Source organism: Hylaeus anthracinus, unplaced genomic scaffold (assembly GCF_026225885.1).
Source record: "Hylaeus anthracinus isolate JK02 unplaced genomic scaffold, UHH_iyHylAnth1.0_haploid 11994, whole genome shotgun sequence".
NCBI classification, from domain to species: Eukaryota; Metazoa; Arthropoda; class Insecta; order Hymenoptera; family Colletidae; genus Hylaeus; species Hylaeus anthracinus.
In genome coordinates this window covers 15,686,305-15,705,965 of record NW_026534341.1, presented here as the reverse complement: position 1 = coordinate 15,705,965, position 19,661 = coordinate 15,686,305, and the positions used below count along the sequence as shown (strand labels likewise).

General features: G+C 36.5%; 3 protein-coding genes and 1 long non-coding RNA gene across 13 annotated transcripts in view; 1 reads left to right on the top strand and 3 right to left on the bottom strand.

The window, feature by feature from the left end:
- The window catches only part of LOC128888513 (rho GTPase-activating protein 32), a 234,728-nt gene that overhangs the window by 35,163 nt on the left and 179,904 nt on the right, over positions 1–19,661 (top strand). The window lies entirely within an intron of this gene.
- LOC128888688 (uncharacterized) lies at positions 2,543–4,141 on the bottom strand. Its single transcript, XR_008460320.1, has 3 exons — positions 3,972–4,141; positions 2,848–3,628; positions 2,543–2,800 (listed from the first exon to the last, which is right to left on the bottom strand). It is a non-coding gene; the product is annotated as an uncharacterized LOC128888688 (long non-coding RNA).
- On the bottom strand, positions 8,995–10,560 carry LOC128888656 (uncharacterized). The gene is made up of 2 exons (XM_054145721.1): positions 9,594–10,560; positions 8,995–9,424 (listed from the first exon to the last, which is right to left on the bottom strand). Exons 1-2 carry the CDS (start codon positions 9,918–9,920, stop codon positions 9,395–9,397), a joined length of 357 nt encoding a protein of 118 aa, XP_054001696.1. The 5' UTR covers positions 9,921–10,560; the 3' UTR covers positions 8,995–9,394.
- On the bottom strand, positions 12,902–18,302 carry LOC128888610 (uncharacterized). Of its 3 annotated transcripts, none has more exons than XR_008460291.1 (2): positions 14,192–18,302; positions 12,902–14,057 (listed from the first exon to the last, which is right to left on the bottom strand). XR_008460291.1 is itself a non-coding variant. In XM_054145642.1 (2 exons), the coding sequence occupies exon 2, from the start codon at positions 15,568–15,570 to the stop codon at positions 14,659–14,661; it is 912 nt and encodes a 303-aa protein (XP_054001617.1). In that variant the 5' UTR covers positions 15,571–16,360; positions 16,435–18,302; the 3' UTR covers positions 12,902–14,658. The 3 variants fall into 3 exon arrangements, 2 of the variants coding, with proteins under 2 accessions (XP_054001617.1, XP_054001616.1); XM_054145642.1 differs by having other exon boundaries at positions 12,902–16,360; positions 16,435–18,302; XM_054145641.1 differs by having other exon boundaries at positions 12,902–16,357; positions 16,435–18,302.

Genomic DNA, 19,661 nt, shown 5'->3' with positions numbered 1-19,661 from the left:
AGACCTTATTTTCCTTTCCACTGGTCTAGCACAACTGATGCCCTTTTCGGCAACGGGCCTAGTTGTTGCCTCGACGTCGTCGTTGTTTCCCCTCGTCCAGGGTGGGGGTGACGAGTGACGAGGGCCAGGCATGGTCCTGGGGGTCTATTCTCGAGTTTCGTGTGAATTTAGTCGTATACAAACACATTCGTATGGTGCGTTTCGTGTACGAATTGTTTACATACGAAAACGGTATTCTGGAGCACTAACGAATCACTGATTCGTATACATATGAAATTACAGTATTGCCAGATTTACGCGTTGGAGACGAACCAATGATTGTTCAACTTTAGAAAATACATGGCGTCCTGTCAATGTTACGTGTAGTTTTTCGTAAACGTAACTTTTATTAAGGGTTTCGGTGTAGAATTAAACGATAGTACAATTTTATAAAATATATATATATTTTTTTTTCTATATGTTTGCTGTATATGTTTACATATTATGAAATAAAAATACTGTTTAAACACAATATTCCCTTTTCAAGTAACAAAGGATCTAATTATACGTTGCTGAAGCGCTCGTCCTCCTGCTAAATCGGGATTCGCTCTTCTCACATTTATATTCACATCTTCAATTTGAGGAACATGATTATAAATTCCTAAGTCAAGCTGATCGTCTTCTTCCTCTTGCTGAGACGCAGGGGGTCCATTTTGTATGCACATATTGTGCAATACCACGCATGCGTTAATGATTTTAGAAGCTGTACTGAGATTGTAATGCAATACCCTATGTTTTAAAAGACAACGAAATCTTAATTTTAATACCCCGTTGCAGCGTTCAATTAATTGTTTTGTCTTTTTTAAACACTCGGAGTATGCAGCTTCCGGTGTTCCAGGCCGAGTATCATTTAAGACAGTGGTTTCTAAACTTATTGTTACTACGCCTCCCTTAAAAATATTTAATCATTTGGCGTCCCCCCCCCCCCCCTGAAGATTTCATAAAATAAAAACACAAACATTTTTACTCTTATAAATTTTGTTCATACAAACTAATGGAAAACGATATTTTATTATTGTTTTTAATGAGATGGATGTGCTTGTCTATTAGCACTCTATTAGCAGTCTATTAGTAAAGTTTATCAAATCTTGGCGTTTGTGACGATATAGCTACTCGTAGCTCTTTTTCTACAACTAAACGAGCTCGATATTTGGATTTCATTGCAGCCAAAGCAGAAAATCCCGTTTCGCATAAATATGATGTTGCGAACGGCAGCAGTACTTTCAAAGCTTTGTTTGACAAAGTGTTATATTCTGTATGAAGATTCAACCAGAATTGAACCAGAGATACAGTCTGAAATTTATGTTTTAATGTAGTATCACTTTTTCAATACTTGTCAATCCAAATTCATCATCTTCTTCGTCGATAAATGGATTCTGTATCCACGCAAACTTTGTAAAATCAAAATCACCAAAATAATTCGAAACTTGAAGCAACAAACCATTCAAGTGTTCCACAAAGAGATTTTTGTTTGCTTCTATGTTATCTCGGGCGCATAAATTTAAACGTGGAAACATGTCAATCTTATTTTTTTGCAAATTTGATTTCCATAGCTCCACTTTTTTAATAAATGCTTTCACTTTGTCTTTTTGTATGCATTTGCGGTCCTTGCATTGATTTATTAAAAACACTCAATTTTTCAAAAATGTCAACCAAATATGTAAGTTTAACAATAAAATTATTATTCCTAAACATATTGTCGTCTTCATTATGATTTTCCTCGAGAAACATAGCAATTTCTTCTTTGAGTTCAAGTACCCTTTAAATCACTTTTGCACGAGATAGTCAGCGCATTTCACAATAGTACAGAAGTGACGTGTAATTAGCTCGCATATCTTCACACAGTTTTGCGAACAACCTTGCTTTTAATGGACTGTTTTTATGTAATTTATAACTTTCGTTACTTTTCCAAAAACATTGTTAAATTCCTCGCTTATAGTTTTTGATACGAGAGCTGCTCTGTGGAGCATGCAGTGCGTCCAGAGAACCTCAGGTGTTTTCATTTTAACTAGTGTTTGAAGACCAGTTTTGTGTCCCGCCATTGATTGTGCACCGTCAGTACAGAGCCCAATGGAATTATTTCACATTATGTCGTTCTCATTAAAAAATCTGTCTATTATTTTGAAAATTTCATTGGATGTGACTCTCTCCGGAATTGGTTTGCAAAATAAGATATCTTCAATTATATTAGTATCGTCAACATATCGAACATATGCAATTAAATGTGCGTCTTTAGTATCAGTAGCTTCATCTACTTGTATGGCGAATTTTGAAGTACGCATTCGAGAAACTAATTGGTCACAAACATTTTCAGATATATCATCAATTCTTCAGCCAATTGTATTATCAGCAAGCGGTATTTTTCGCAGCTGATTCGCATAAGATTGGCCAAACATTGTTTTGACCATATCAATAGCTGCTGGCAAAACTAGGATTCTGCTATTGTGTAGGGTTTTTTTTACATTGCGCGATTCTGTTCGACACTAGGTATTATGCTAGTAAGGCATTTGATGGAACATGAACAATTTTTTTTAAAATGTTGCTTGGTTTTAGATAACTTATCCAATTTTCTTTGAAAAAATTCTTGGGGCTTACCAACGTATTTAGAATGAATAGTTTCAAGGTGCCGTTTCAATTTGTCAGGTCTCATACTATCAGCAGCCAAAACTTTTGAACACAACAAACACATTGGTTTTTCCACATTATTGTTAATAATATTAGTAAATCCGAACGATAAATAGGATAAGTCGTATTTCCTTGTCTTGGGAGTTCTTCCTTCCTGTTCCTTGTGACTTGTATTCCCACTACTTGTGTCAACATCAGAATCTCCATTATTTGTGGATTTTCGCTTATATCCTATCAAAAACTTATCCATTTGTCTGGAAATATTAGGAATAATATTATATTATTCTAAAAAAATAAAACTATTAAATTACTTACTATTATGATCAGTGGGCAATCACGTCAATAACAATAGAAACATAACCTAACACTGCTGAACCAATTAAATATTAGCTGTGACACGAAACAAGTTGGTGAGCTAAATGTGCGTCGATCTTTTCTGGATGCGCATCTGGCTTTTGTTTGAAGCGACATTAGCGCTTGTGTCGCCAAATTAACGACTGCCTCGGTTCAAAAGATTTGCCGGGGTCTAGGACGTCTAGGTATATGGATGTTAAATTACGAAATGTTTAGTTGAATTATGCGCGATAAAGCACGATGGTATTTTTTCATTTATTCTCTCATTTTTTACATAGAAAACTTTAGCAGTAATTTGGAAAATTGTTCACTGTGTCTAATTTTCGCGGCTCCCTTTAAACTAGTCCGCGCCTCCCAGTTTGGAAAACGCTGGTTTAAGGGATCATGACGGTGTGATCGCCCGAAAAATAACAGATTTTCGTGATTTTTTTTAATGATCAGGATAAGCTAATCAGTCTGATTTTTTTTTTACAAATCAAGACACTGATGAAGAATACAAAATGTTTTTTTTTAAGTGGATTTATTTATTGTTTATTATCTTAATACATAGAAAAGTCCAGTGAAAAAAAAGGTCCCTTATAGTGGCCATGATTACGGCCGCAAATTTGATCTGAAACAAAAATTTCAAAAAGATTATTTATTTGTAGGACAGCCACTATCGTGCTATGGAGGCTTTTTTTTATAAAATTTAACAAAATGACGGCGGTTTAAACATAAAGTATCAAGTTTAGCTTATTTTTTCGACAGTTTTTCGTAAAAAAAAATAGGAAGATTTCAAAACAAAAAAAGCTTCCATAGCACGATATAGAATGACGTGAAGAATGTTTTGTTAAAATTTCAAATGGATATCTCAAAAACTCTTCCTTTGAGAGTGGCCACCGTTTTGAAAAACACCATTCCGAGAAAAACGCATTTAAAATTTGGAGTGAGGAATTTTCAGATAAAACGTTTACTTACGATCAATCGGCGATGCCAGGTCCATACGATATTTCTTCTGCTTCCTCAAATTGTTCATTTTCTGCGGAACCGACCCTATGGTGACCCTCATTGTCTTCAGGATTTTCAATATTGGATCATACCCTTCGTTGAACATGCAAGCTGCATAATACGTCGCGAGTTCCACAGTTTGTTTCCCAAAGAATATATGTTTGGGAGCAAATTTTTTGTTATTATTATTATTATTATTATTATTATTATTATTATTATTATTATTATTATTATTATTTAAAGCTCTTAAGACCCTATAGGATCCATTTCGCTTTACAATTTTTACAATACAGTGGTGATACAAATAACGTTTGAAATTCTTCCTGTTCCTATCGGGTCCAATTTCTTCAAAGAACTTTGTTCCTTTTTCTCTTCCTATTGACGACATTTTATCTTTAAACTTATTCCAGAATTCTTGCTTTATCTTGACCATGATTTCTCTGGCTGGTACCTTCCACTGGTTCTCTGGGGTTTGATTTGTCTGTCTTTCCGCCTCTGCGTCTGCTCTTTCATTTCCCTCAATCCCTTCATGTCCTGGTATCCATCCTAATATCACTTTTTCTTTATTGTATTCTTCACTAGCTTTCTAGGTTTCATATATCCAGGGATTGTCGTTTTCTTCATTGAGTCCCATAGACAAATTTTCTAGCGCTGTTATTGATGACATCGAGTCCGTTAGGACTACACAGTTCTCCACTGTTGAAGTTTTTTTTGCCCATTTGACTGCCTCCTTGATTCCTATTAATTCGGTCGAGAATATGGTAAAATTGTTATTTATCGCCTTTCCTCTTACGATAAAGTTTCCTTCGTGGTATTATGGTCCGGGATTTTATTTCCGTCCGTGTATAGGATCATCGTTTTGTTTTCCTCTATTTCGTATCTGTCTAAGAAAATATCTTTTATTCTCTGGTAAGGAACGATTTTGCTGCTTGCCATTCTGCCAATCTCTGCGTCATATTTGACCTTTTTTTTGCCATGTTCTCAGTTCCTCTTTCGTTTCTAAACAAGGATTCCCAGTATCTGACCCTCTCATGATGTATATACCTTACGCAGATTTGATTTCTCCTATTCCAGATTTCATAAAAAACTTCTTCTGATAGATTTGGAGTCACGTTTACTTTTTGCGCTCTTTCTTTTGTACAGATGTTAGCATATTTTTCTTTCATCTTCTTAAACGTCCTTAGCGTGGGGTTATTTTCCCTTCCTTTTTCCCATTGTTTTATCCAGTACTTGCTCGCTAAATACTTTGCCTTGTCTCTGATTCCTGTCCATCTATTTCTGTATAAATCACGTTCAACGGGGTCGTCATTCTGTATCCTATAGCCGATCGAATAGCGGTGGTTTCTACCTCTCTGAGTTTCTCCTGTAGTTGCTCTTGTTTCTTTCCGTTCATGAATATGAAACTTCCATACTCTATCACCGATGGCATGAGTGCCCTTGTTAATATCAATGCGTAGCATTGATTCAATCCCTTATTTCCGTGACACATGTATCTTATTATATTCACCCTCTTCTTGGCTTTGAAAATGACTTCTTCAAAATGCTCCTTGAAATTCAGATTGTTGTCGATATTAATTCCTAGAAATTTTGCATTGTTACATATATCTATCTTCGTTATAACATTGTTTAAGTTCACCTGTATGCACCTGTTCGTAGGTTGTTTCCCAAAGAACATAATCTTTGTTTTTTCGTTAGATATCTTCAGCTCTCTGTTGTTGAGAAACTCTCCTAATTTTTCTATTCCTTCCTCTATACTTTTCCTTGCCATCTCCTCTTTATTTCTCTTGGTTACGAGGGCTATATCGTCAGCGTACTGAATGACGCTTCTGCCTCCGGAGTTAGTGTATTTCCCTATGCCTGTCATATACAGATTAAATAACGTCGGGCTGAGGATGGAACCCTGCGGGACTCCTATCCTCCATGTAGTGGCTAATTCCACTCCTACGCGATTTCTTATTCTCACCTCTCTGTTTCTCAGCCATGCTCCTATCCAGCACCTTATTTTCTGTGGGCATTTTTGTTCTTTTAACACATTCAACAATATGTGTAGGTTGACGTTATCATAAGCTTCCTTGACGTCAACGAAAGCCGTGGCCGTTACTTTTTTTTCCCTGCTGTTAACTTTGATTCCGGTTACCAGTTGATTGAGATTGTCCATTGTCGATCTTTTTCTTCTGAATCCAGATTGGGATTCTTCTATGATGCCGTTTATTTCCGTCCACGTAGACAGTCTATTGTTGATGACTTTTTCCATTATCTTACCGGTGCAGGAGGTAAGTGTAATCGGCCCTAACGCCGCCTTACCTGGTCTTTCTATTAAATGTATTCTTCCCACTCTCTATTCCTCCGGAACTGTTTGTTCTTTCCAGCTTTCTTTGACGATGTTACACAACATGTCTTTCATATATGTGGGCAGATCACTTATTATTGCATACTCAATTCTGTCATCTCCAGGTGCTGGTCTTCTGTTGCTTAGGCTGTTTATGCCCATTAAAACCTCCATATTATTTATGTCCCTGTCCCAAATCGTTTCAGGATTTGATTCCTGATATAGTGGCTTCTCTTTACCTATAAATTGGTTGTTTGAGTTAACAGTGTGTAAGTTTTTTTCATTTATTTTTTTAATTTCCTCTTCCTCCAGTTCCATTCTTACCCTTTTGTTAATAATGTATCTATCCTTTGTAAAAGCATTCTTTATTCCTTTCATCCTGGTCCAAATCTTGCTGACATCTCTTTTTTGTGTTATCTCTTCTGTTAATTTTGTCCATGCTTGGTTCTTTTTCCTCTTCCTCATTCGATACCATGTTTTCTTGTTGTGCTCCATACTTAAGAAATCTTCAGTGTTTCCTGTTCTCCATACTTTCTTCATACTATCCTTCCATTTCCTCCATGTTTCGTTGCATTCGTCATCCCACCAGTGATTACGTTTGTTTACGTGACTGTTTCTTGTATTATTTACATGGTTATTAGAATTATTGTTTCGTGTTACATTATTCCTTCTTCTCCGTGGACATATTTCCCTCATTGCCCTCACTATGATATTTTTCCAGTAATTAAATTTACTGTCTATCCCTTTTAGTCTATCGTAACTTTCCCTAACTTTGTCTTTTTTTCCTTCGAGAACCTGTCTAAATTTCATCCAGTCTACTTTGACTTTGCTTTTATATAGTCTGTTACTGAATCGTATGTCAGTTTGGTCTTCGACTGTCCCTACCTCGTTCTGGGAAAAGATCCTCAGATTCAGAATCTGGTGATCTGATCCCAGACAAATACCCAACTCTGAATACTCTGCTTCCCCTGTTAAGTATGGGTCTGATATGATCAGATCCAGATTAGCTGGACAGTTACCTTTGTTCGTTCTAGTAATAGTATCATTATTGTGCACCACTAGATCCCAGTTTTCAATTGCTACTTTCAAAGACCTCCCTGATGGATCGATTCTATGACAGTTCCAGTCGGTATGTTTAGAATTAAAGTCCCCTACTAGTATAGTATTTTCGTCGTTCATTGTCTCTTCAAATATGTTGTTCCAGTCATTTATATCGAAATTGTTTCTCGGGTTCCTATAGAGCATTACTATAGTTATTATACACTTGTCTTTCATGTCATACAGTTTAAATTTTATAAATTCATATTTGTCAGGTACGAACCTTTCGCTTATAATATCTATTTTTATGCTCTCCCTATAGACAATTAACATCCCTGTACCCGGCGTGCCGAACATTCTTTTTCTATAAAACTTTGGTATCTTATTATGGTACGTGCAATATCCCTTTATTCTTGTTCCTGGAGCTTTGCTTAACCAGGTTTCGCTGATGCACATAATGTCGTAGTCGTCTATTATTCTTATTACGTCGTTATATTTATTTTTTATATATTATATAAAAGTAATAAATATAAATTATATAAGAGTAATAAAAGTTTAGTTTAGTGTATATAAAAATTTTCTATTGTTTTTGCTTTTTTTTCTGACTTTAGATGTTTAATTTATTTATTATTTTATACCTTACTTATTTTAGACTATTGTAACCTGTTCTCTTTTTTTTTGTTTGTCTATTGAGCGATATTACGTATCGTTATGATCAAAATTTCCTGTGACTAAATAAAGTTACCTAAGATTGGCCTAAAAGTATCTCAATTTATACTCTTTTTTCTTACCGAAAGAAAAAATTCACAAATACAAATAAGATAATCTAAAATGATTAGCAACAAGAATTCTATAAGGAACAATTGGATAGAGATTACAGAACCAACTTTATCGTCCTACCTTCCTATGCTCTCCACGCCTTCTTCCCAATTGTTCGTATTTTCTGCACGTATCTCTTGTTCTTCTTGTTCTTCTGAATATCCTTGTATCTCCACACAGCTGTCGCTGCTTACCAGACCTTTGTCTTCTGCGTTTCCGATTATTATATATTCGGATATTTCCGAACTTCGTTATTGCCTATTCCTGCTTCCCCTTCTTTTTCCATATCTTCCTGCACTTTCTCTGCCAAACACTCTGGTTCCTTTTCTCTGTCCCATTCCTTATCAGACATGCACAGCCTCTGTTTATCTGCCCCTGTGTTCTCTCCTGGAATGATTAGGTTCTTCCCGGAGTATTTTTCCTTTTCATCTCCTAAACATGTGTTTTCCCTTGTATTTTTACTTCTTGTTTTTGTGTTTCGCTTCTTCTACTATATGTCTTTCCAAATCTGTTATCGTCGTTTGGTGTAATTCTTTTTATGTTGAAACTGAAGTCTTCTTCTTCTTGATACTTTTGGCTATTGCTTGGGTGCTGTTTTCGGGAGTGATCTACCTTGAAACTTATATCCTTGTACTTGTCTATTTCTTTGTTCCCTAGACCAGCTTTGAGTATTCGTGTTTCTGATACCTTTATATTCTTCTCCCCCAATGTTTATCCTTTCCAGGAATCTGATTCTTCTGTTTCTAAATGTTTCTTGAAACATTTATTTTCTCCAGCTCTACAGAACTTCTTGAAGTGGCCATACTTTAGGCACCCATAACATTGCTTAACGCTGTGCATGTAAGGAACTATACTCATGTTTATGATACCGTCATATATTATCACCTTGGTCGGTAGACTATTTCCTATAAATTTTATTAGCATTAAATGTGAGTCAATGTAGTCGATCCCACTTTCCGTTTTGACTCTCCTTTTCAGTCTTTCTACGCTCTTTATATTTTGCCCTGGGACGAGCGCTTCCCGAGTTCCCTAGGGGAGTATTCCCAATGCTTACATATACCCCATCTTTCGATGGCTCTCCTTGGAATCCTAAACTCCATACTGCTATTCTGTATCTTACTGAATCTATTAAACGTTTCTAACCCCATTTCCGGGCACTTCAATCTGATCTCAGCTGATCTTTTACTTATCATCCTAATTCCTTCAACTTCCTCTATGAGGCTTTGGATAAATCTAAAAATTATGATGTAATTAGATTTCTTAAATTTAGATGCGTTCTTAAAATTAATGTGTGCTTCGAAGAATTCTAACATATTAACGGTTTCTGACCTGACCACGTGTTCCCTTTGTTCAAGGTCTGTTATATGCCTCCTTTATAACTTTCTATACCGTCTTTCCTTACCTCCTTATGAACAGAGTGGTATTTTCCAGCTGCGTTATTCTTAGAATTATTTTTTCCCTCAATAATTTCTAGTTCTCCTTCTGCTTTATCCGCTTTATTTGCTTCTTTATTCGTATTCGCTTTCTCTTTACTCAACATCTCGATATACTCTAAGCTTTCTCTCTGATGCCCTTCCCCTCTTTTCCTTTCCCAGTACCCCACTTCTCCCCCTTTGAGTGGGTTCTCATTCCTATTCGCAATTCGTTTCCTTTTCCTGTATCTTGTCCCTTCTTCATACGTATCCATTTTTTCTACCTTCCTGTTGACCAGGATAGGTGGCGCCCTCATTGGTTTTACGTTTTACGTGTTTATTTAAAGTGAGCTAAGGAGACATTCCCTCCTTTTCGCATTACTATGTGATACACAGTTTTATACAGGTCTTTTTACATTTCTCTTCTTATCTCTATACCGCTCACACTCGTATCCATACTCATACTCGTACTCTTATTCTCATTCATACCTTTTTCTTTAACTTTAATGTCCTTTTTTGTTCAATAAAACTTCACTCATTCTTCCATACTCGGATTTCTCTTCTTTATCGCGTATACTCTCCCATTCTCGTTCACTCTCTGCTGCATACATTTTTCCTTACATTACATTACATTGCACTATATTACATTTTTTCTTTTTTTCCCTTTTATTTTTCAGGTACTTTTCTCTGCTCGCACGCTCGCTAGGTAGGAGTAGGATGCTGAGGTCTTTCTTTTCTTCTTTTTTTTTTTTTTTGTTTGTTTTCTTAATGCCTATATAATACAATCTTATATTTCTATTTCTATTTCTATTATTGCTTATACTTTAATAATCTCGTTGGTCGAGCTCGTTTTTGGCTGCCACTCAGTTTTTCACCTTTTGCCTTACACTTAAATATATACTTAGATATAATCAAATATAAAAATAACTATAAATGTAAATGTATATATATATATGTGTAAATTCTTCAATTCTCGCGAACTCTAATGTGTAAATGTCTATCTAAAAAACGTCCCATATCACATTTTGTTTCTTTAATACTATGTTTACATATCTATATCGCTTTGTGCTTTTTGTACTTTGCCCTTTACTTAACGATTGCAATAAACTATGTTTTTATCTCTTATACAAACTATGAAGAAAAAAAAAACTGTTTCTTTTTTCTTTTCCTTATATTTCTATCCCTATTACTACCTATCACTGTTTTCCTTCACTATTTTGTCCCTTGTATTTTCTATACTTAGTGTTTTCTATGCGTTCAGTCCTTAGTATCTGTTCAGTCTTTTGTTGATTATTACAATTTTTTTCCTATTTCCTTCAAAAAGTTGTCTATTGTCTTGAATATCTTCAATTTGTTCGTGCTTATCAGCGCTATCGCCGATTTGCCTATCTTCTCTATTTCTGGGCCTATTCTTTCCGATACTTTTGTCCTCTCGTAGTTGTACAATCCGCACTCAAACAACACATGATCTATGCTCTCTTCGTCTTGTCCGCAGTCGCATCTCGGATCTTCTATGATGTTTTTTCTTGCTAACGACCTTTAAGTTGTAATGATTGCATCATATTCTCGAGATAGTTCTTATCGTATCCCTTTCCAGCCTGTTTTTAAACTTGTGGAACCACGGTTTAAATCTTGCCCTTTTGTGGTCTGGTCCTATCTTTCTCATGAATAGCGTGCCCTTTTCTCTACCTATTTCCATTACTTTTTCTTTGAATTTCTTTCAAAATTCCTGTTTCAATACCTGTCTCCTTGGCTGGAACCTTGAATTCTATATTTGGTGTATTTATCGTTTGTCTTTTGGCTTCTTCGTCAGCTCTTTCGTTACCTTCAATTCGTACATGTTCTGGTACCCATCCTATGATTATTTTTCCTTTTTTGTTTTCTTTTATACTTCTCCATGTCTTTCCTATCCACGGGTTTTCCCTCGTTTCCCTATACTTTATGTTCACATTCTTCAGAGCCTCTATCGCTGACATCCTGTTGTTTCCATGCGTTATTAATCCTATTCCGTTCGATTGTCTTTCTGGAATTTTGCTCCCGTCTGTGAATATAGTTACTGCTTCGTTAACCATGTTGTGCGTGAACTTAAAGAATTCTATTGTTTTGTTTATTGGAATTTGTTTGTCTTCTATCAGCCTACTTGTTTTCGTGTCGTATTTTATATTGTTTACTTCTGCTTGTCGTTGTTTGTCTACGTTGAAGAATATTTTCCAGTTTTCGATTCTTTCCTCGTTAAAGTCCCTTTTGTGTATTATGTCTTTGTATCTGTACATCTTCCTGAATGCATCTTCTGATAGATTGTTTACTATGTTTACCTTTCCTTTTCTCATTCCTTTCTGTAAAAGGCCATTATCTTTATTAATCTCCTCGCATAATCTGAGCGTAGGATTGTCTGTCTTACCTTTTTCTATTTGATCAAGTCAAGTATTTGCATGCCAGAAATCTGACTCTGTCTTTATGTCCGATCCAGCCCGCCTCCGTGTACATCACGTTCAGCGGCGTCGATATCCTGTATCCCATTGCCATTCTTATTGCTCTGGATTCTAGCTTCCTTAACTCTTCTTGCATCCCTTGTTGTTTCCTATCGTTGGTATATATCGCTGCTCTGTATTCCATAACAGATGTTAGTAGCGCTCTGGTCATCATGAGTGCTTGGTTCTGTTTTATACCTCTCTCTCCGTGGCATAAATAGTTTATTATGGGTAGCCTCTTTTTTATTTTGTTTATCATGTCTGAAAAGTGTTCCTTAAATGGAAGTTCGTTGTCTATCGTTATTCCTAGGAATTTTGCCTTATTTACTATTTCCAAGTTGGTGAACTGGTCTTTGAGCCTTACCGTTATCGCGTTTTGCTTCAGTTGCTGTCCAAAGAATATCGCTTTTGTCTTTTCTGTTGATAGTTCCAATTTCCTTTCGTTTAAAAAGTCTCCTAATTGCGAAATGCCTTCTTCCATTCTTATTGTGGTTTGCGTTATGTTCTTTCCCCTGGTTAATATTGCTATGTCATCCGCGTACTTTATGTATCTCACCTCATCTATTTTTATCGTGTCATTTATACCTGTGATATATATTGAACAGTATTGGGCTAAGTATGGCTCCTTGTGGAACTCCTATCCTCCACGGTATAATTATTTCCGATTCTGTAGTCGTTTTTATTCTTACCATTCTATCATCCAACCATACATTTATCCATTTGATGATTCTCCTTGGGCAGCCTTTTCTCTCCAATATCTTTATCAATATACCCAAGTCTACATTGTCGTACGCTCCCTTTACGTCTATAAAGGGATCCTGTTCCTTGCATTTTGTTTCGTTTGTGATACCACTTGGTTTAAATTGTCTATTGTCGATCTTTTTTTCCTAAATCCAGCTTGTGTCTCGTCTATTATTCTGTTTTTTTCTGCCCAGAGGGTTAACCTATTGTTAATCACTTTCTCAATTAATTTGCCTGGACACGATGTCAGGGTGATTGGTCTGATGGTTGCCTTACCTGGTTTGTCTATGAAACATATCCTTCCAGTTTTCCATTCTTTCGGGATTTTCGTATTCTCCCATTACTGATTTCTCTTTGATAAAGAAATTTTTAATACCTTTTACTTTTTTCCAAATCTTTCCTACGTCTTTTTCCCTTGCTATGTCGTTTGTAAAGTTCGTCTAGGCTGCATCCTTTTTCCTTGTTTTCAGTTCTGTCTATACTCGGACATGATTATGAAGTCTTCTGTTTCTCCTGTCTTTCAGAGTTTATTCATGCTTTTCCTCCATTTTTTCCATGCCTCTTGACATTCTTCGTCCCACCAGAATTTTCTATTTCTATTGTGATTTTCCTCTGTCTTCTTCCTCTTGTTTGTTGATCTAAATATGTCCTTTTCTTTGTTTCTGTTTGTATTGTTCTCTTTGTCTTTTTTATCTGTTTTTTGTTTGAATATTTCAATTATTGTCTCTGTCCATAGGTCGTATCTTTCGTCGATTTCGCTTAATTTTTCCATTTTGTTCAAAAAATTGTCTTTCTCGTACTCTAATTGTTCCCTAAATCGTCTCCAGTCCACGTTGTTTTTGTCTTTGTACAGTCTGTTGTTTCTTCTGTTCTTTTTGTCGTCTTCGTTTAGTCCTACGTTGTCGTTTATCTGTATTTGAATATTTAAAATTTGATGGTCCGATCCTAAACATATATTAGATTCTGAATACTTTATGCAACTTGTGAGGTGTGGTTTAGTCACTATTAAATCTATGTTGGATGCTGTTACCCCTTTGCTCTGTCTCGTTATGGTGTCCGTATTATGTATTATTAAATTTATCTAACTCGCTGTCTAATGCTATTTCTGAACGGTCCGCGTTGTTGCAATTCCAGTTCATATGTTTTGCGTTGAAGTCTCCTAGTATTATAGTCTCGTCTGTTATGTCCAATTCGTTAAAAAGATCTGTCCAATCTTTCTTACTAAATTGTTTATTGGGATTCCTATAGAATAATGTTATTGGGAAAATTACTATATCGTTAATGTCTAATATTTGGAATTGCATGTATTCCATTTTGTTCGGAATGTATATGTCCCTATTAAATTTAATATTCATAGATTCTCTATGAATAACTACCATTCCTGTTCCTGGTGTACCGTGTGTTTTTCTCCTTTCTGATATCGGTATTTCGTTGTGCCTGGTTACATATCCTTTTATATTTTTTAACGGGAACTCGTGTACCCATGTCTCGCATATACATAATATATCATAATCGTCTATAATGTTTAGTAAATCGTTGCTTTTTTCAACAAGACTGTGTGCGTTTCATAATCCTATATTTACATTATTTGACATCCTTTATACCTGTTTGAATAATATTAAGTTTATTTATTATAATATATTAAATTTTTTTTGTGCCTTTTATTTATTTCCTACCTATTTCTAATTCTATACTTTTGTACTTTTATGTTAACCTACTTCTCTTTTTCTTTTTATTGCTTTTGTACTTATTTTCTACCGAAACTTATCTATTTTACAACTTTTCTACTATCTGATTTCTTTTTAACTGAGTAGCAATTGATTTACAATAAATCGAGCTCGACTTACCCTGATTCTTCTGCCTGTTCTTCCCAGGATGTCCCTCCGTCTGGGTATACATTTTTCTTTTCGACTGCTTCCATCGAGTCCTCCTCGACCTTTGCCTCTATGTCTTGTTTTTTAGGTTCTATCTCCTCTTCTGTGTTGACTATCAGCAGACTTGCCCCGTCTGTTGTTACTTGCTTTTCTTGCTGGATTTCTTCCATTGTTTCCATGTCGATCTCTATATCCTTTTGCGTTTCTAGGATTATTATCGCTACCTCCTTCGTAGTCTCTGTATTCTTTTCCTGTGTATCCTCCCAGTGTTCTTCCGACATGCATGGTACTTGCTTGTCTACGTTATTGAAATAACCTTTTACCATTGTTTGTCTCCATTCTTCTTCGTCTGTCTGTTTTGATGTTGATGCTCTTGCTTCGACTACATCTGTATTTTTTAAGAATCTTTGTGTGTCCCTGTTGTCTTGTCTTGTCCTCTCATATGTCTTTCCGAACCTGTATATGTCCCTTACTTTCTCCTGTTTCTCAAAGCTGTATTTTTCCTTGTCCATAGTATTTGCCGGCGAATATTTGGGTAGATTCTGCCTCGAATATTCCGGGCCTTTGTCTATTTTTATCTGTCTATGTTCTTTTCTGATTTTCCAATAACCTTCGTCATCTTTGTCTATTCTCTTTGGGTGTTGGAATCTTCTGTTTCTGTTTATTTTATTCATAATGAAATCCTCGATTTTACTTTCTTTGATCCAATCCAACAGAGGTTGAATATCCTGCTCTGTGATGTTGGTTTTTTTTCCAATTTTCAGTTGTTTGTTCTTTTGGTTTTCTTGAAAACGTGCAGTAGCTTTTGTATTCTTTGTCCATCGGATCCCTGTGGTATACTTCACTCGGGTATGGATCTCTCTCCATCTCTTCTGTTTCATTCAGTCTATCGTTCCTTCTGTAGTTTCTACCTTTGGGTGCCTCGTTCCTTTTTCCTCAGTACGAAGTCCTTATGTTACATTCTCTGTCTTCCCATTTTTCTATGCCTTCCTTCCTATATCATATTTTTTTCTCCTATTCTTGGGAATTCCTTATCATTGTACCTACAACTGTCTTTATTGTTCTGTCTGTAGCCTTGGCTTCTCCTTTCCTGGATACCCAGCTCTTTTCTCGCTACCTCCCTGGCCTCTGTATACGACAGGTTCTTGTAGGCTGTCAATTTGTTTGTCGCATGCTCCCACTGCCACATCATGCACTCTCTGCTAAGGGCACTGTGTCCTCCACAATTTACACATTTCTTTTCTCTTGAGCATTCACCGTGCGCCTCTCGCCCACAGTTGAAACATGACCTCGTTTGTATTCTACAGAACTTCTTAAAATGGCCAAATCGTATACAATCGAAACACTGTTTTATGTTCCTTATGTAGGGGGTTATCCCCAAACTTGTGATCCCGTTATATATGACAAGTCTCGTTGGCAGGCTGTCACCGTTAAAATTTATTAATATCAGCGGAGACTCTATGTAGTCGTAGCCTCTTTCCACCTTGACCCTTTTCTTCATTCTTTCTACTGTTTTTATGCTCTGTCCCGGTACAGCAGCTTTTTCGAGCTCTTTGGGTGAATACTCCCAATCCCTTATTACTCCCCATCGCTCCGTTGCTCTTTTAGGGATTCTAACTGCCATGTTTTCTATTCCACAATTGCACAGTCTTTCAAATACTTTCATTCCTGCTATAGGGTATTTAATATCAATCATCCCACTCTTTTGTTTATCATTTTGATTTTTTTAATATTTCTGTACTCACTTTGTACCGCCTTGAAGATCCTTAGGTAATTAACTTTTTTGCTCTTGGACGCTTTTTCGTAGTTTACAATAACTTCGAAGAAATTGAGGAAATCCTTCGAGTTCGTATCCTCCTCCTCTGGTATTTCCTCCTCTGTTAAATCGTGTTGCCTTTGTGTGGCTCCTTGTTCGTGGGGTATTCCGTACCACCCGACCACGTGTTGCTGCACGTCTCTATCTCCCCCTATTTTATTAATAAATTCTTTAATATATTTTTTTGCCTCCTCTTTTTCCTTTCTCTTACCTTCTTTAATTTTTCTTACTATCTTATTTCTACTCTCTTCGATTCTATTCTCTATTTTATGTTTTTTTACTTTTGTACTTTCCTTCGTCACTGTGCTTCTCGTTATGGGTACTGCGCATTTTCTCCCCTTACTTTCTCCTTCTTTTTCCTCTCTTCATTTACTTTTTGCGCTTCCGCTTCTTCAGCACCCTCTATTTTATTCTTTACATTTCCTTTTCTGGGAGTCCTGCCACCCTCCAACTGTTGGAACTCCCTAGAATCCACCAGGCTAGGGAGTTTCCTTTCTCCTCTTCTTCTAGTTTCTTCCATTTTGTGATTTGGTATCGCCATTTCTACTCTTCTCTCCTCCTTCCTCTTCTCACTATCCATTATAGCCTCACTTTTTTACTGCTTCACTTTACACTTGGTATTTCCTTGCACCACCTTTTCACTTTTTTCCATCCACACTTTCACTTATTCTCCTCGTTCTGTACTCGCTATTTTGCGCGTGTACGCGTCTTTTCTCGCCGGATTATTATCTTTTTTTCCAATATTTCTGTTCACTGAGTTCTATTCACATGTTTCCTCTTAGGGGACTTCCGCCATTTTTTCCGCCCTCATTGGCCGTACGTTTTCTCCTTCGATGCCTCCCATCTTTCTCTCTCTCTCCCTGGTGGAAGTATGTCTTCCCCAGGGAGATTAAAGTCCTTCAGGTTTCTCTTCCTCGAATTTCCCGCCTGTGATTTCCACCTCTACTATACTCCCACTCACTAATTTTCCTTCCTGATCCTTATCGGTGTTTCAATTCCCGCTCTTCCACACAAAAAAACCACAAACCGTTCCACGCTCTATCCACGTCTCTAGCCGTCCGGCGCCATTTTCCGCGATCGTGATGCGTAAACGTTTGTTATGAACTCTTGTAACAGGTATGTATAGTTTCGAATTGTGTACTTTCAGTTTACAATCCCTCTACAAAATTTAAAAAGCATACGCTTTGAAACTATACGCGTGGTGGGAGCTGGACCCCCCAGACCCGCTGCTAGGCGGGGGGCTATGCTATTTATCATGTCTCTCGAAACTGTAAACATTCCTCAGGTTAGCCGTATACACACCTGCGTGGTGCGCTCACGCGGTCACGCTCCAGTGCCTTTCTCTAAGAAACGCTGTAGTGACCGAAGTAATTCGAATTTCGATTTAAAAATTTGAGAGAATGTTTATAACCGTGTATATTATTGGATAGTGAGATGGGCTGAGTAAGATGATCCCTTAACGGAGTTAGCAGCCATGGCCTCAATGGATATCCTGCATCTCCTATGGAAATTCATAGAAAAAGTGTAACTCAAGTTATGTGCTGATGATAGTGATGATAGAAATTCACCAAATTTCAACCATTTTCCTAATTCTCTACCAGTTTTTATCATTTTGGATATATGTGTTTCGTTTATGTGCCAAATCGATTATCATTGATTATTACATAATACAGTTGTTGAAGAAACTTATGTTAACAGATTGAAACGCGTAAAAGAGAGGAATTTTTTAAATAATATACACTGCTCGGGAATTAGGAAACTTGTAGTGGGAACTTTGTGAATTTCCATTTTGTTCATACAAAAATTAGTAGCTACTTATAAAAGCAGTATAACTTATCCAGAAGATAGAAACCATTTTCATGATATTCATTAATACTCTTTAGGACTGGCAATATATTACTATTGTTAAAAATATAACTATCGTGCGTACTCCCAGGCAATTGTGCATTCATATGTATTGTTCTTAAATCAGGATCACAAATCTGTAACAGCAAAATCATATTCTTATAGTTGTGATGTTATTATTTCAGTTTTATTATTTTGTTACCGTACCAATTGAACATTTATGGAATGATATCCTTTACGATTTACGTATTGGGAGTACAAATTAGTTCTGTCCGTTTTTTTTTTGTGGTGAAAAATGCATTTATTTCGAGAACAACATGAATTAACAGATTAATCAAAGTATTGTCCATCGCTGTTTACTACTTTTTCCCACCTCTCAGGCAATTTTCGAATTCTATCTCGAAAAAATATCTCGTCTTTTGAGGCGATCCAAGTTACAAGCCAATTTTCAGATGTAGCAATGTCCGACGAATGCGGCGGGTGCAGTAAAATATTCCACTTGAGCGTTTCCAAATAATTTTTCACAACTTTTACGACATGAGGCCGAGCGTTATCATGCAGAGGAATGACTTTATCATGTCTCTGATCATATTCCGGTCGTTTTTGTCGTAATGCACGGCTCAAACGAATCAATTGAAACCTATACCGATGGTCCGTAATGGAATCGCCAGGTTGTAGCAGCTCATAGTATGTAACACCCTTTTGATCCCACTAAATACACAGCAGGACTTTTAAACCATGAATATTTGGTTTTGGTGTTGATGTTGAGGTCAATGGCAATGATTGACCTGGCATAAAAAAAAAATATATATATACGCCTGGTAGTATTTTTTCTTCTTAGGGTTATCGTAGAATATCCATTTCTCATCCCCAGTCACAATCCGATGTAAAAAACCTTTTCTTTGTTGCCTTTGAACCAGCTGCTCGCAAGTGAAAAATCGCCTTTCAATGTCTCTCGGTTTCAGTTCATACGGCACCCAATTGCCTTGCTTGTGAATCATTCCCATGGATTTCAATCGTACGGAAACTGCTTGTTGGATAACTCCCAATAATTCTGCAAGCTCCTCTTGAGTTTGACTCGGATCTTCATCGAGTAATGCCTCCAATTGATTGTCTTTGAATTTTTTTGGCTGTCCAGAACGAGGCTTGTCTTCAACGCTAAAATCACCATTCTTAAAGCGTCGAAACCATTCTCTACATGATTTATCATGTAGTCTACATGAGTTGGAGCATTGTCACCATAGACTTCAACAAGCATTCGATGTGCTTCAGCTGCACTTTTCTTCCAATTAAAGCAGAAAACTAAAACCT